Source organism: Miniopterus schreibersii (assembly GCF_964146895.1).
Source record: "Miniopterus schreibersii genome assembly, chromosome: 4".
Classification (NCBI taxonomy): domain Eukaryota; kingdom Metazoa; phylum Chordata; class Mammalia; order Chiroptera; family Miniopteridae; genus Miniopterus; species Miniopterus schreibersii.
This window is the reverse complement of record NC_138105.1, coordinates 50681298-50695891: the sequence shown is the minus strand read 5'-3', so window position 1 is coordinate 50695891 and position 14594 is coordinate 50681298. Positions and strand designations below refer to the sequence as shown.

The window sequence follows — 14594 nt, the reverse complement described above, 5'->3', positions numbered from 1 at the left end:
TAATTATAAATTCATTTTAATTTAATTAACTTTTTATTTCTTATTAATATAAATATAAAATTCTAAAGCATTTCACTCCTGAAAAATAAATCATAAGGTATATGACAACATGATAGCTTAATTAAAAGTTTTCTAATTTCGCCCTAAAATTGTAGAGTTCAGATGCTTAAATCCTAGTGCCTGGGACTTAATAACTACTCAATAAATGTAGGCTGAGTTCAAAAAGATAATGAAAATGATATATATTTTAATTAACTGGAATATCAAGAACTATGGTCAACTTGCTCACAAGGTCACTTTAATATGAAGACTTGAAACTAAGTTACACTATTCCAAAGCTTAGAAATACTTGCATGATAAGGCCAATATTCTATAATGGCAGATTTCTTAAATAAGCCATAAAATTAACCGTAAAAGATGAATGGTATAATGTTATGGAAATAGACTATTGATTTCTTTTAGAAAACTGTATTAACTGCTATACACTGCTATACAAGACACACTGTAGCAATAAGTCAGCAACATTCCTTATTGCTATCATCATTTTTCTAGTCACTCTAGATTGGCTTTTTTCTCTCTATTACTTCTTGAAACCTGTATCTATTTCTGAAGAAATTGTATGGCCCTTATTTTACATTCCCAGTACTATCCGGAACTAGTTTAGATTCTTTAATCTGGATATTCCAGTTTCCTTCAAAACAGTCTATCTGTGTCAGTGACACACACATAAAGATATTTCTATTTTTTCAAGTGGCTCACATAAAGATGTTTTGCTTATTTATGTATTCTCTTTGATAACAAGTTTTTTTCATGTATCATTTAGGTGACAATTTTCAAAGAAATTAAATTTAATAATGTGGACAATATTAAATAAAATTTAATTATATTATAATTGAGCCCTGATTATTGAAAAAGTGCTGAAATATGTCCATAATTCAATATCATCTTAAATAATTTATTTACATTATGTTGTTATAGATGTGTTCGATGGCTGGTCAATAATTCCCTTAAACACAAAATAAACAGGGTATTATTGACTGATAGAAAATTAAACATTACAATGGCTCCAGAATATACCTGAAGATATCACACAAATTCTATAAAATAGAGAACTGGTAATTCCTTTATGTATTTAAGGTATAGAAACTAGTCAAATATCTCTTTTTTAAAACTGTAAAATCTAACACAGTTCCTTGAAATTAACATTGTTTATACAGTAGTCAGATTTTACTTTTATAAATAGTATATGCCGCCTGGCCGGCATGGCTCAGTGGTTGAGCATCGACCTAGGATCCAGGAGATCACAGTTCGATTCCCGGTCAGGGCACATGCCCGGGTTGCGGGCTCCATCCCCAGCAGGGGGTGTGCAGGAGGCAGCCGATCAATGACTCTCTCATCACTGATGTTTCTCTCTCTCTCCCTCTCCCTTCCTCTCTCTGAAATCAATAAAGATATATATTAAAAAAGAAAGTGTATGCCCACATCCTCAAATAATATAAAGATACACTGTTTATAGAGAATAAATTCACACAAAAGTATATTGAATATGCTCTATTTAAATAAGTTTGTTAATTTAATCATTAATCATACCTGAGTTAGTTCATTAATATCTATAAGTCCGTTACTGTCGGCATCAAAATATTTAAACATCTGATCCACCAACAACTTCTTCCGAGATATGTCATCATCGTTAGGGTTTTCATTTTCTTGTGTAATATATTTTTGATTTTGTAAATCTAAAAGCATGCTTTTCATCTTGCTGTATTCAGTGGCCTTGCAGTTATCTCCTGAAACAAAAGAACTAAGTTATTTTCAAAGCAATATTATTGAAAGCAAGTCATTTACTTTATTCATGTTTAGAAGCTGATATCGTATAGATATCATACTTTGTCTATAATTTTTATGTTTCTGCTTTGCATACTTTACACCTTGTACAAGGGAAAAAAAGGTTATTTTCATGGCAGGATGTAAAATTTTCATCTCTATCAAATCTGATAACAGTATATTTACTGCTATGAGGGACACAGAACCACATGATAGCTCTAATTGGCCCAGTGCTTAAATAGATTATCTTAGTTTTAATCCTCACAATACTTCCCTGTATTGATAGTTTCACAGGTTTTGAACATGAGGCACAGGGAAATAAAATGGCTTGTCCAAGGCAAAGGGTTACATTATGTAGAATTTTGCACTTAAACGCATATATATCTGGCTCCAAAATACTATAGCACATTTTTAATTGGAAATATGTGTTTTTATATTCGGGTTTGTTTGGAAGAAGTTTATACGTGCAGTGTATTTACATTTTTTCTTGATTCTATTTATAATGCCACTAAGCTCATACTTGTGTTCTTCCAAAAGTCTTTACTTAGCTTTCTGCTCTTCATTTATCTCTCCTTTTAGAGCATCAGTGTATAACATGATTTATTTCCATTTTGTATTTTAAAGTTTTAACTTTCCAAATTTCATCTCCACAGCTGAAGTATAAGTTCATTGAAATTGTGATGTATTACATAGTTTCCATATCTCCCACACTATAACCATCAGAATAATGGGAACATAAACATTAATGAAAGTAATTGCTTGGCTTAATGTCTTCAAAAATAATTGCAATCATTCTAAAACCTTCACATGATTATTTTAGAAAGGATTTTACTTACAATGGATTTATAGCAATGTCTTTATAAATAGTGCACTGAAATGAATTCCATATGATTGAGATCAAATGTGATATAAACTATATTATAGAAAATACAGTTAATAATGTAATTTATAAATGAAAAAAAAGGTATTATATGACCTAAGAAGTTTTTAGCACATATTTTAGAAAAAAAGATAAGTTTATATTTGTGATCAATTTTGACAATTAGGATTTGACAGAATGTACAATTTTAAAAGAAGATTTCCAAGGAATTTTAAGTATTCATCTAAGAAGCCTGGGTTGGAAAGCAGGATTTGAAGTCTCATTGTCCTTTAAGATAAGACAGGAAACAACCTCTGCTGGCGAGAGAGACTACCTTCTTTTCCAAAGACAGTGAAATGACTACTGTTGTTCATCAATTTTAGTGTTTAGCAATCCTGTTGAGAACTTCATTTTTTACAAAAAAACTAAACTGTGTGTTTCAGAGTAAGTCAATTTTGCATTATTCTGTTCTCAATATAGAATAATAATAAGGCTATGTTTTCATAATAGCAAAGAAATCACTGATACAGGAGAGAAGTAATCACATCCAGAGGGATAGGTAGCAATTTTTCCATGAAAGCAGCCTGAAAGGAGCCTTCAAGTATATGTGTGTAGGTGTGTGTGTATGTGCATGTGGGTATGTATTTGTGTGTGCGTGCACATGTGGGTGTACTTCAGAAAGAGAGAGAAATATGAGATAAAAGAATTGGAAAAACATATACTAGACCATTCCAATTGTCCCACCTGGTATTTCTGTATTTGACCTTGTATCTATATGGCCTTTCATTTGACTGACGGGAGGGAGGGGATTTGGAGGACCTGACTTGTGATCATAGGCATTGACGAGATCAAAATGTTGATGAGAGGCAGATGGAAAATAGAATTTAAATGCTGAAAGTCTTTTAACCAACATTTAAAATTTAGGGAAAGGGGTACGATTTGTGTTGTTGTGCTCTAATTTTGATCTAATCAAACAATGTGATCATCATATGCTCTCTTTTAATACTTGTGCTTCCAAACTGTAAATTTCCTAAGTCCAAGCATTGAGGCATTGCTGGAAATCCAAAGAAAATAAAAATAAAAACTTTGAAGTCAAGGTCTACATATTATATGAAAATATATGATAAATAGTTATAAAGTTATGTAAAAATTTGTATAATTTAAGATTTAATAAAAATCTCTGTCACAGATTTTTTAAAGTAATAAATAGGTGCAACTATTAGTAAAAATAAATTACAGGTAATGCAGGCTTCCTATGTACCAAGAACTTGTACTTATTAATCCATTTAACTCTCACAATAATCCAAAAAGATAGACAATATAATTATCACTATTTTATAGATGATGAACCAAAGCACAGAAAGATTATATAACATGTTCAAAGTTACAGAGCTAGAAAGAAACATAATGATTTTTACACGCAGGCAATATCTTTTCTATCCTTTATTCTCTACTTCTCTTATCTTCAGAAATGAGTTTTAAAATCAACTTATACATAGATTCAGTAAGTTTTTTCAAGGATTATTGGTAAAGTGAAAAATAAATATAATAATAAACTCAAGACAATATCACTGCTTAAATTACAGGTATAGAAAGCAGAACTCAAAAAGAAAAAAAAGGAGTATCTGAGAAATAAGAAAAACTGTAAGAAAGTACTGAAGAGGAGGAAGCTAACAGGAAAATAACTTTTCAAGAAAGGGTATGATGAAATGCCAAATAAAAAGAAGATAAACAATAAAACATGCTCATTAAATTACTTATATTAAAGGTAATTGTTAACTTTAAAGAACAATTTTAGTGAATAAATAGAGCAGAATTCATATAATAAGGAGTTAAGGGGAATAAAACCAAAGTGAGGATTTGGAAATATTAAGTAGTTCCTACACTTCCAGTAAGTTTCACTGTGAAAGAAAACCAACCGTAATTATTAATGAAGAATAGACATTTAGAAGTAAACATCAACAACTCTTTAGAGAGCATGGCCTCATCCAAGAACAGCGTCAGGCAGGAAGGTAAGACCATTCTGTTGATTAGCTTGCTTTGGTAGGACGCCTTTCCCAACACTTAACTGCTGTCCTCGACTGGTGTAGGGAAGGAAAAGAAATGCTTCCCTGCTTCACCTTCTGCTTTGGGAGCACAGGAAGAAATCTGCTCTGGGGACACTGTCCTGGACACTGAGAGCAAGACAAAGGAGGTTCCTGTGTAGCAGAATCCGTATCATCTTTCTCCCTGTGACACTGCTGCAGTGCTGATTCTCGACTTGGAGTCATTCTGCGAAGGGTGTTAAAATCCATCTGGCCTTGCAGGGCCTGGAAAGAGGCAGGAACCCTGACATTCGAAGGCCCCAACCTGTGTAGCTGGGGGTACCTCTCCAAGTCTCCATGGAACTGAGGATAAATGCATTTTATGTCTGATAGTACAACCATCAGTACTGAGTAAGTGCTAAAAATTATAGACTTTATATATATATCAATTATGCTTACTATTATGTTTTTCAAAGGCTGTAATTTGTTTCTATCTCTTTGAAATTATACTTTCATCCTTCCCTCCCATCCATCAGTAAAAAGTACCAATTCCCTTCAACACAATAATATCCAAATCTAAGTGTATAAGAATACCATTATTCTCTTTTTAACATTTATATTTAGAATTTGATTGTTATTCTTATATAACTGAAATCTTCAAACTTCAAAGAATAAAAAGTGAATGCTTTCATTTTAGTGTCAAATCTATTCAGTATTGGAATATACATTGAAGTTATTTTTTCCCCCTCAAACCATTCAATAATTGCTAATAGAACTCTTTTATATAAGTTTAGAAAAATATTTTGTATTTCTAGGAAAGAAATATGTCAAAACTTTAGTATATAGATTTAATAAGCTTATATGAATAAAATTTAACAGACAGCTACTACAGTCATAGTAAGGTATAGGTTGTTAAACTATGTGTATGAAGGAATTAAAATTATCTTGGTTAAAAATAGTCTGAATGAAATTAAAACAAATTTTAACTGAAATATCTATTTAAATGTCAAAATGATATGGGTGAGTATGCACTGTTCTGTGTTACATGAACTTTACTTAAATGTTCTTATTAAAATGTATATTATAAAATTAATGTAACGCTACTATATTTCAGATATTACTATAATTCTTAGAATTTACTAATACAAACACACATCAGATACCACTTAAAAAAATTATCTTTATTGCAGAAAGTATTACAGATGTCCTTTTTTTTCTCCCATTGACCCCTTCCACCTACTCCCGCCCCCTCCCCAGAAAACATGCAGAACATGCTGTCAGAAACACAATAAAATAAAATAGAGCATGGCATGATGGTGACATTGATAATGTAGACTGCTCAAAAACAGAAATGAAAAATGTAACTTTATCTTACCCGATATAAATAGCACTTCTAGTGTTAATTATCATAACTGGTCAAATGTGTTATTTAATGCTCAGTGAATTTACCAACCTTTTAAGTCACTATCTTTAGAGTAAATACTTAGAAAACCTGTGCTTCATATGAAAAAGCACACCTATACAGAATATATAAAAGCTGATGCTGTTCAGGAGTGTGTGACTTTTTTTTTTCTAATAAGTCTTTCTTTTTTCTGGCAACCTATCTACAAATATTTTGTACATAATATGTTAGGCCTTCCATCTTATAATCCTACAATTACTGTTAAAATGAGTGCATATTGCCTGAAATATTATATGGCATAGATCTTATTCTTTTTGTGGTAGCCTGTGTTTAATAGAGGTTGTAAATTTTGATTTATATTACCTAGGTTTATATTAACGCTAGGAATAAAGATATTTAAAAGATATTCTTTAATTTTTAAATAATTTGACCAACATTGAGAAAAAATTGACCAATTTACAAAAAAAGTAACTATCACTGTATCAAATATAGTCAAAACTAAGGTTCATGCAACTGCATTAAGAACAGGTCTCTTGCCCGGCCAGGCGTGGCTCAGTGGTTGAGCGTCAACCTAGGATCCAGGGGATCGGGGTTCGATTCCTGGTCAGGGCACATGCCCGGGTTGCGGGCTGCAGCAGATCAATGACTCTCATCATTGATGTTTCTATCTCTTTCTCTCCCTTTCCTTTCCTCTCTCTGAAATCAATAAAGATATATTTAAAAACAAAAACAAAAAACAGGTCAGCCCTTGGACTGAAGGGTCCTGGGTTTGATTCCGGCCAAGAGCAGGTACCTCGGTCACAGGCTGGATCGCAGCCCTGGTGGGGGGGCGCCTGTAGGAGGCAACCAATCAATGTCTCTCTCACATTGATGTTTCTCTCTCTCTCTCTCTCTATATATATATATATATATATCTCCTTTCCACTCTCTCTAAAAGGCAACGGGAAAAAATATCGTCAGGTGACAATTAAAAAACAAACAGGTCCCTTAGTGCTCTTGAACAATAAATAATCCTGTTTAATAATTTTATCACATCATTCAAATATGTGGTTTTCAATGAAAATTTTGCTGTTTGTATTGATGTTATAGAAGTTATGCTATTTATATCTATGAAGCCATAGGCATACAATGGCTTTATATATACAAAGCAATTATTATGTGTTGTAGTGTTCTAAGATTTACAGATCATTAATTTAACCTCTATAATGCCCTATGAAGTAAGTACAATTACCACACCATATTCTTAAAAACATAGTAAGCCCAATAATATAATTTACCTGCCATTTAACTTTACATGAAAACTTGAGAAACTTCTGACTCTGCAATTATAAGCCTGCCACTCATAAATTAACACAAGATTTCCTCATGAAGTGCACAGAAATCAAAAGGTGTATCTACTGGTCTCTTGAGAAGATAGAAAAGCTTCAACTGTTCTTTCTCCCATGTTATTCTAAAAAATTGTGTGAAATTTTGTCAAGATCTTTAGTCTTCTGAGGAATGCCTTCATGCATGAAATCTCATATGCTCAATATTAAAGCTTTTTTTCCCATCTCTTCTACACTGAGACAGAGAAGTATTTTGGTTGGTAATATTTTTAAATTTTTCCTATGATCATAGGAGCAATACATGATAATGACATGAATGGCTCACTAGCCCTGCCTAAACATCAAGATTATGTATGTGCATAGCAACATAGCTTCAAAAAATCTAAATCAAATGGTGACATAATTGCCAGGCAAACTTAATAAACCACAATTAGAAAAACTACAAAACTTCTACATGGGAAATATAGATCAAGCAGCAATTAAGAATATAGTGCCTTGGCCAGAAAAAAAACAGAAATTTACTATTACAGGAATATAGTACTCTCCCTTAAGCATTGCATTTAATGATAAATTTATATATAGTAGAACTTTGAGGTTGAGTTAATTTCTCCCTGAAGTTTATAAATAAGCCCTGGGTTGTTTGGCTAGTTTGGTGTTAAAAGTTCCTAATTATAAGCATGATTATATGTCTTTTCTGGTCACTGAATACTTTTATCAGTCAAGAGCTCATATATTATGTCTCACCTACTAATATCTCAGCTACTCTTTGTCTTATCACAGAAAAATACAAAAGTTATTGTGAAAATAGGATTTCTTCTTTGATGTGTGTGTATGTGTGTATATTCCCTAATCTACACCCACAAAGCACACATCTGCTCACACTTTTATTCTTTTTTCCTTTCTTTTTTTTTCTTTTTCTTTTTTTTTTTGCCAAATGAGACAGTAGTCACAAATGGGCATCAACCTCTAGCCATGTTTTTATCCTATCAAATTTAACATCGAAAAATATTCTTTCCAAAATAAATCTAATTCTAATCAACTATAAATAGTCAAATACTACACATCACAACAGCAACATTCACAGTGTTGATGCTGTTGTTGTTTTATGATACTTTCATATAGGCTGAATAGTGAAGTGAGTTAATATATGTAACAATTTATAGTTTGTTGAGTGTGGGAAGAAATCTCTTACATGTATTTTAGGTATGTGGGCAATTTCACCTAATTATAATTTCTTATCTCAATACAATGATCATGTATAAATAATGTATCTGAATAGATGTCATCTGCAAAAAGCCACATCCCTGTGGTAGTCACAACTATGTGTTAATTGTCATTACTTCTTTTTAGCACTGCTGACCTTCAAAAGACATTGTCATATGAGTTCCCTATGATATGTAATATTTGGATTGGTCATAGCATGGATGCTAGCTAGAATCAATTACCTCCCCACTGTCCCCAAACCAACCAAATAAACCAATTTGTGTGCCTTTGTAGAAGAGGATTACTCAGTGTTCTCAAATAAGTCCTGGTTCTAGTGGTTAAATAGTTAAATGGTCAAAAGGAGACTTCTTTAGCTAAATATGCATCAGCTATTCTCTATTACATAATGACTCTGGAATATTATCAAAGTGGGCTCCTATTTTTCTCTGAAATTTCAGTAACTTATATAGAAATTACTATATATTAAGAACATTTGGTTGTATATTGCCTATAGGTAGTGTCCATTATTTTGTTTTCTGAAAGATTATAAATGCTAACAGTTCAATTTTTCAGCATTACATATTACCATAGAAATGTGACACTATTTGACATTTTCTTTTAGTTCATACATAGTCACACAAGTAATAAAAATCTATTTAGTCATGCACTTTCTTATGGGAATGCCTCATGTATTATTAATAGCCTATCATGAACTTAATCAAGTATATTTAGGACTTAGGAAAGACAGAGTACAAACTATATGGGTTATGTGAGTAGGAGGAGATAAAATAATTAATACTAGAAGGTGTGTACATTAAGTGAAGACTGTGTATGCCATTGGTAGAAATGAGGCTTATGAGACAGTGAGCAAGTAAATATAAAAAAGTGATAAATTAAGTTTTGAATGAGATGAGTTTGAGGTAATTGTGGGACATCCTGGTAGAGGCCTCAATGAGGAAAAAGAAAACATAGTTTAGAAACTCAATAGTTCAGAAAAAAGAAAAGATTTGATGGCTTGTACTTGAGAATCATTGGCCAATGCACGGCAGTTGCAATATTATGGCTGATAAAGGGTGAAATGAAGATGATCATCGTCAAATCATGACCATGCACAGTTTTAAGAAGTATTAAGATAACGACTTCTTTAAAAAAGAATGCCAAAGCATTGATTAGTTCAGTGCTAGAAGAAATAAGGATGGTTTCATCACACAACTTTATGTACTTGTCTATTTCTTTCAAAGAAAATAACACCTACTAACTGATGCAAACTAGATGGAAGAATATGAGGAAAACAAGACGTTGTGTTTGTCTGAAATGTAAGTTTTCTGTGAAACCCAGCTGACATCCTGATTTTCATCTTATGTAAGGATGTGCATGTGTGTTTACATAAAATCTGGGGTTATATTAATATAAGTAATAAGAGTACATACAGATAGATTCCTTTGATATGGTACCCATTTATGTTCAGAGAGTCTATGGGATGCTTTGTCAAAGATAAGTTCAAGATAACTTTGTACAACAAGAAGGATTTTTTTCGTTAAATGACTTTTCTTAACTTAATGTTTCTACAAACTAAAACCATATGAGTTTTGAATATATTTACATGGGAAAAAATTCATTAAAATGTGTGAAATTTCTAAAGACAACAGATGTAAAGTTCCTAATTTTCACCTTATGAATAAAGAGCAAAAGAGAATTACTTAAGCACTTGTCCTTTTCATGTATGTTTTCAGATGATAATGAACTGCAAACTCTGTTTTTAAAGCTATCCATTTGCACAAATGAGTTGTAGAATTATTTAATAAGTATATTTTAAAACCATGCCTGGCTTTCTCTTTCCTAAGGAAAGAGGACAATGAAGATTTTGTCTTTACATATACTGTAAACTTTGCATTTATTCAATTTCTTGACTTAGTTACCTGTTTTGAGCAATAGAAAAAAAAAAAAAACCTTCTCTGTGAAGATAACATGCATTAATATTCATATGCCTATATTTTATATATTCATTTATATACAAATGCAAAAATATACAATGGTTTAGTACTATTTTATTTTCTTCAATTAAATTTATTTCTTCTTGGCTCCATAATTAAAATAATGGCAGTAGCTTATGTAATTTATGTATAAAGACTTTCATTTTGTGCTCTTTGAATGTTGTTTAGGCTACATTGTGATTTCTAGTATAGTTTGGTAAAAAAAAAAAAAAGGTTTGGAATAAGAAATAAATTATTAGGTATCTCCAGTGGAAAATTATTCATTATTTATAACATGAATTTCTGGGTTATCTGACTTTAGCCTTTCATTGTCTTTGAGGCATTTACTACCCTGTAAAATACACATAGCTGATACCAATGAAAAAGAAATTTTGCCTATGAACTTGCAAATGAATTCTAACTGGAAGAGATCCAGTTGATTTCTCTCCCTCCTTTTGTGAAAAACACCAGGTTCATGTCTATTTGTAGGGTTATTTCTACAATTGTTTACTCCATATAAATGCATGACTTTTTGAACTGGTTATAACATCTGCCTAATTACCTCACAGATAACAAGTTAATTAAAATTTAACATGTTTATTTCATATCTGCATGAGAATCATTTTACCTTTAAAAATAATCCTTTAACACTCTAAATATATCATTTTTTTTCTTAGACTATTGGCTCAAAGTGCTTATGATTATTTCAAGTGATTATACAGAGTAGGCAAAAGTAGTTTTACAGTTTTGAGGATGTGGAACAGTTTATACTTGTATTATTATTTATTAATTATTGTATTACTTTCCATACAAACAACTGTAAACCTATTCTCCCCACCCTATATATCATTATACATAAGTAAATATACATAGCTGAATTTGAATATACGTCCAGCAAGTTGAACAAAGAATGTAACAAAAAAATATAATGTAAATAGCAAACTTATAAAACATCTTTCAATTTTAATTTTTCTATTCTTTATTATTATAAAACAAAATAAGCTTTAAAAAGGTAGAGCTCACCAACTGAATTAACTCTTCACCTTTATAAAGCAAATATCTTTTGCTTATAATATCAGTTTACTTTAAATATGTAGTTATTTTATTATTTTTAATCATTGTAACATCCTTTTAAAAATAAAATAATATTACTTGATTATGGTATTATAAAATGAAAAAGAGATTTTCCACAAGATTATACAGTAAGCAAAAATATCAGGATCTATTATAACTTCCTGAAGATCCAACATTTTGTTTGGTTGGGTCCAGAAGAATTTTCAAATTACTATGCACTTCTAATGGGGTCCTTTAAACTTGACCGCACCTTCTCATGAATTAAGAAAGGCACTCACCTTAGTGGACATAACTCTGGGTACAAAGCTTTCCAAGAAACTACTGTCTTTGTGTAAAGAAGAAAGTACTGGTGCATACAACTCTTAGTGGAAGAAAGAAAGCACTTCTTGGTGAATGCAAACCTATCTAGGATGCCTGGCTTGAAATGTGAGGTGCAGTGGTTTTCAGCCCCACTTCCTGCCTTTGCCAAGTGCTTCTGTTCATTGCACAGCTGATGGCAACCCTGCCTTTAATGTTTTGTACTAGGCATCATTTTTGTATTTTACTTTGAATAGGCTTTCTATTATGAATTCTAATAAGGACCTTTTTTATGAGCATCTAGTTTTTATACTATTATATGTATTACTTTATTATGGTGCTTCATATCTAATGTAAGGAGATCTCACAATGTTTAAAGTCATGATTAAAGTATCATGAAAATACTGTTTAATAGTTATTTCATTAGTAAAAAAAATATCTGATAGACAAAAACACCAAAGACATGGTTAAAAGGAAATGGTGTCAGTATTTAGTAAATAATATTCCAACTTTAAAAGGGGCTGTTTTCATATTTCATATTTTTCTCATTCATAGTATATATTTTGTGGAAAAGTTCTGGAGACGGTATACCTGAAGTCACTGACTGATTCCTGGTCTTACCTGGTCATGGCACCCTGAAGTGCAGACAAGAGTTTGGCTGGCATTCAGTCCTTGATTCAGAGCCAGGTCCTTAGCACAACTCCATCTTTTGGAATTCTGCCAAGTTTAGAGACTAAATAGAAAGCTATGTGAGGCATGATCTGAAATTCTATTTTATTTTAATGACCCTTCAATTCATTCTTAAATGATCTTTCCCAGACTTGGTCTCAGGGAAGTAAAGAAAAATGTGGCACTTGATTTGTGGAAAAAATGTCAATCATTTTAAAAGACCAAGAAAGTGTAGCTTTTGAAATAGTCCAAGAAAGATAGAAAAACTGCATAACAGAATGAAAAAAAGGGGTGGAAGGGAAAAGAGGAGGGTGATAGAGAAATAGAAAGAAAAAGATAAAACAATCATTTAACATCGAAGAATAGATTTGTTTCACAAATAACTTATTTTTATTTATTACAAGAAATTGTCAAAATACAATTAGAGAGAATTATAATTTCAAGTTTTGTTAAGTAATATATTTTTAAAAAAACCAATCTATGGCAGGTTTGAACAAACTTTTTTTTCTGTAACGGGCTGGAGAGTAAATATTTTAGGCTTTCTGGCCCATACTATCTCCATCATCACTACTCAACTTTGTTGTTGTAGTGCAAAAGCAGATACAGGTAACATGTGAATGAGTGGTCATGGCTGTGTTTCTATAAAACTTTATTTACAAAAACAGGCTGTGGCTCATAGTTTTCTGACATCTAATCTATAGAATAATGGTATTTCATTGATAGCTATCAGTATAAATCTACTAGCATTATTTCTGGGGTTTCGTTTTTGGCACTTTTCTTAAAATTTAAATATACAGTTTTTGGGAATCAGAGAAAAAAATGTGGGTATAAGTATATTCATTGCTGAATTCAAAAATAGCATCTTTTTGCTATATTGATTTAAAAGATCTTTAACATCTGTCATATAAATGCTTTTCAAATAAGATGTGAAAATTCAAGGAACAGTGTTGGAATGAAGGCGGGCTGCTATATCACATATATTCCAGGAAAGTCACTGATTTTTCTCTACTGTCCTAAAAGAGTGAATTAGACTTTTTACTTTTTTAGAAGTAACCTTGGTCAAAAGGAGTTGCTTTAGGTGAAAGCATCTGTTAGATATTATCAGGGTAAATTTGGTATTATATTAATTGATGAAGATAAGAACAATCTATCATTTACCTAGTGGATCAGAAAAGCTAGATAAACAGGTAATTCAGACCCCAAAGAGTGTTGCGGCACAGCTTGAAGTTGTTTTTAAGGTGGACTGAATGAGAAAATAGGACTCTGAGAAGCAATATTTCTTAACATGTGTTTCACAATATAGTCACCTGAGGAGCTTTAAAACAAGTGATACCTGGGCCTCAGTTGAAGAGATTCTGAATTAATTCATCTGTGATGGGGTCTGAGCATCATTATTTTTAAAAGCATGACTCATATGTGCAGTAAGGTGGTGGACACGTGTTCAGAGTTTAAAGAAAGTAAATTAAACTCACATCCCTATAAGGGGAAAAACTGAGACTTGACGTTAGTCTAGGTGCTAAATCTAGACTATGATCTTCTAATTGCTTCTTCACTCACATGGGCCTAGGGAAGTATGTAGCAAAAAAAATTCCTGGGTAACCTAAGCGGTGCCTCAATCCTTCAGTCCTGGAAACACAGAGGCCCTAGCTAGGGCCTATGTTTGTTTCTCTCTTTAAAATTCTATAGTACATGCCCGGCCGGGCGTGGTTCAGTGGTTGAGTGTCGACCTAGGATCCAGGCAATCAGGGTTCGATTCCCGGTCAGGGCACATGCCCGGGTTGAGAGCTCATCACTGATGTTTCTATCTCTCTCTCTCTCCCTCTCCTTTCCTCTCTCTGAAATCAATAAAGATATATTTTAAAAAATATAAATAAAATTCTATAGTGCTTTATCTGAATCACATTTATTCTCTCTCTCTCCCTCTCTCACCTTAACTTTCATTTT

At 32.0% G+C, this 14594-nt stretch overlaps 1 protein-coding gene across 3 annotated transcripts in view; it reads right to left on the bottom strand.

Annotated features, from left to right (window-relative positions):
- FSTL5 (follistatin like 5) overlaps positions 1-14594 on the bottom strand; it is a 494012-nt gene that overhangs the window by 245484 nt on the left and 233934 nt on the right. For all 3 annotated transcript variants that reach the window (XM_081134469.1, XM_081134467.1, XM_081134468.1), the window contains one exon: positions 1591-1787. In XM_081134469.1, the coding sequence (XP_080990595.1) occupies positions 1591-1787 (197 nt within the window). The remainder of the gene's footprint in view (positions 1-1590; positions 1788-14594) is intronic.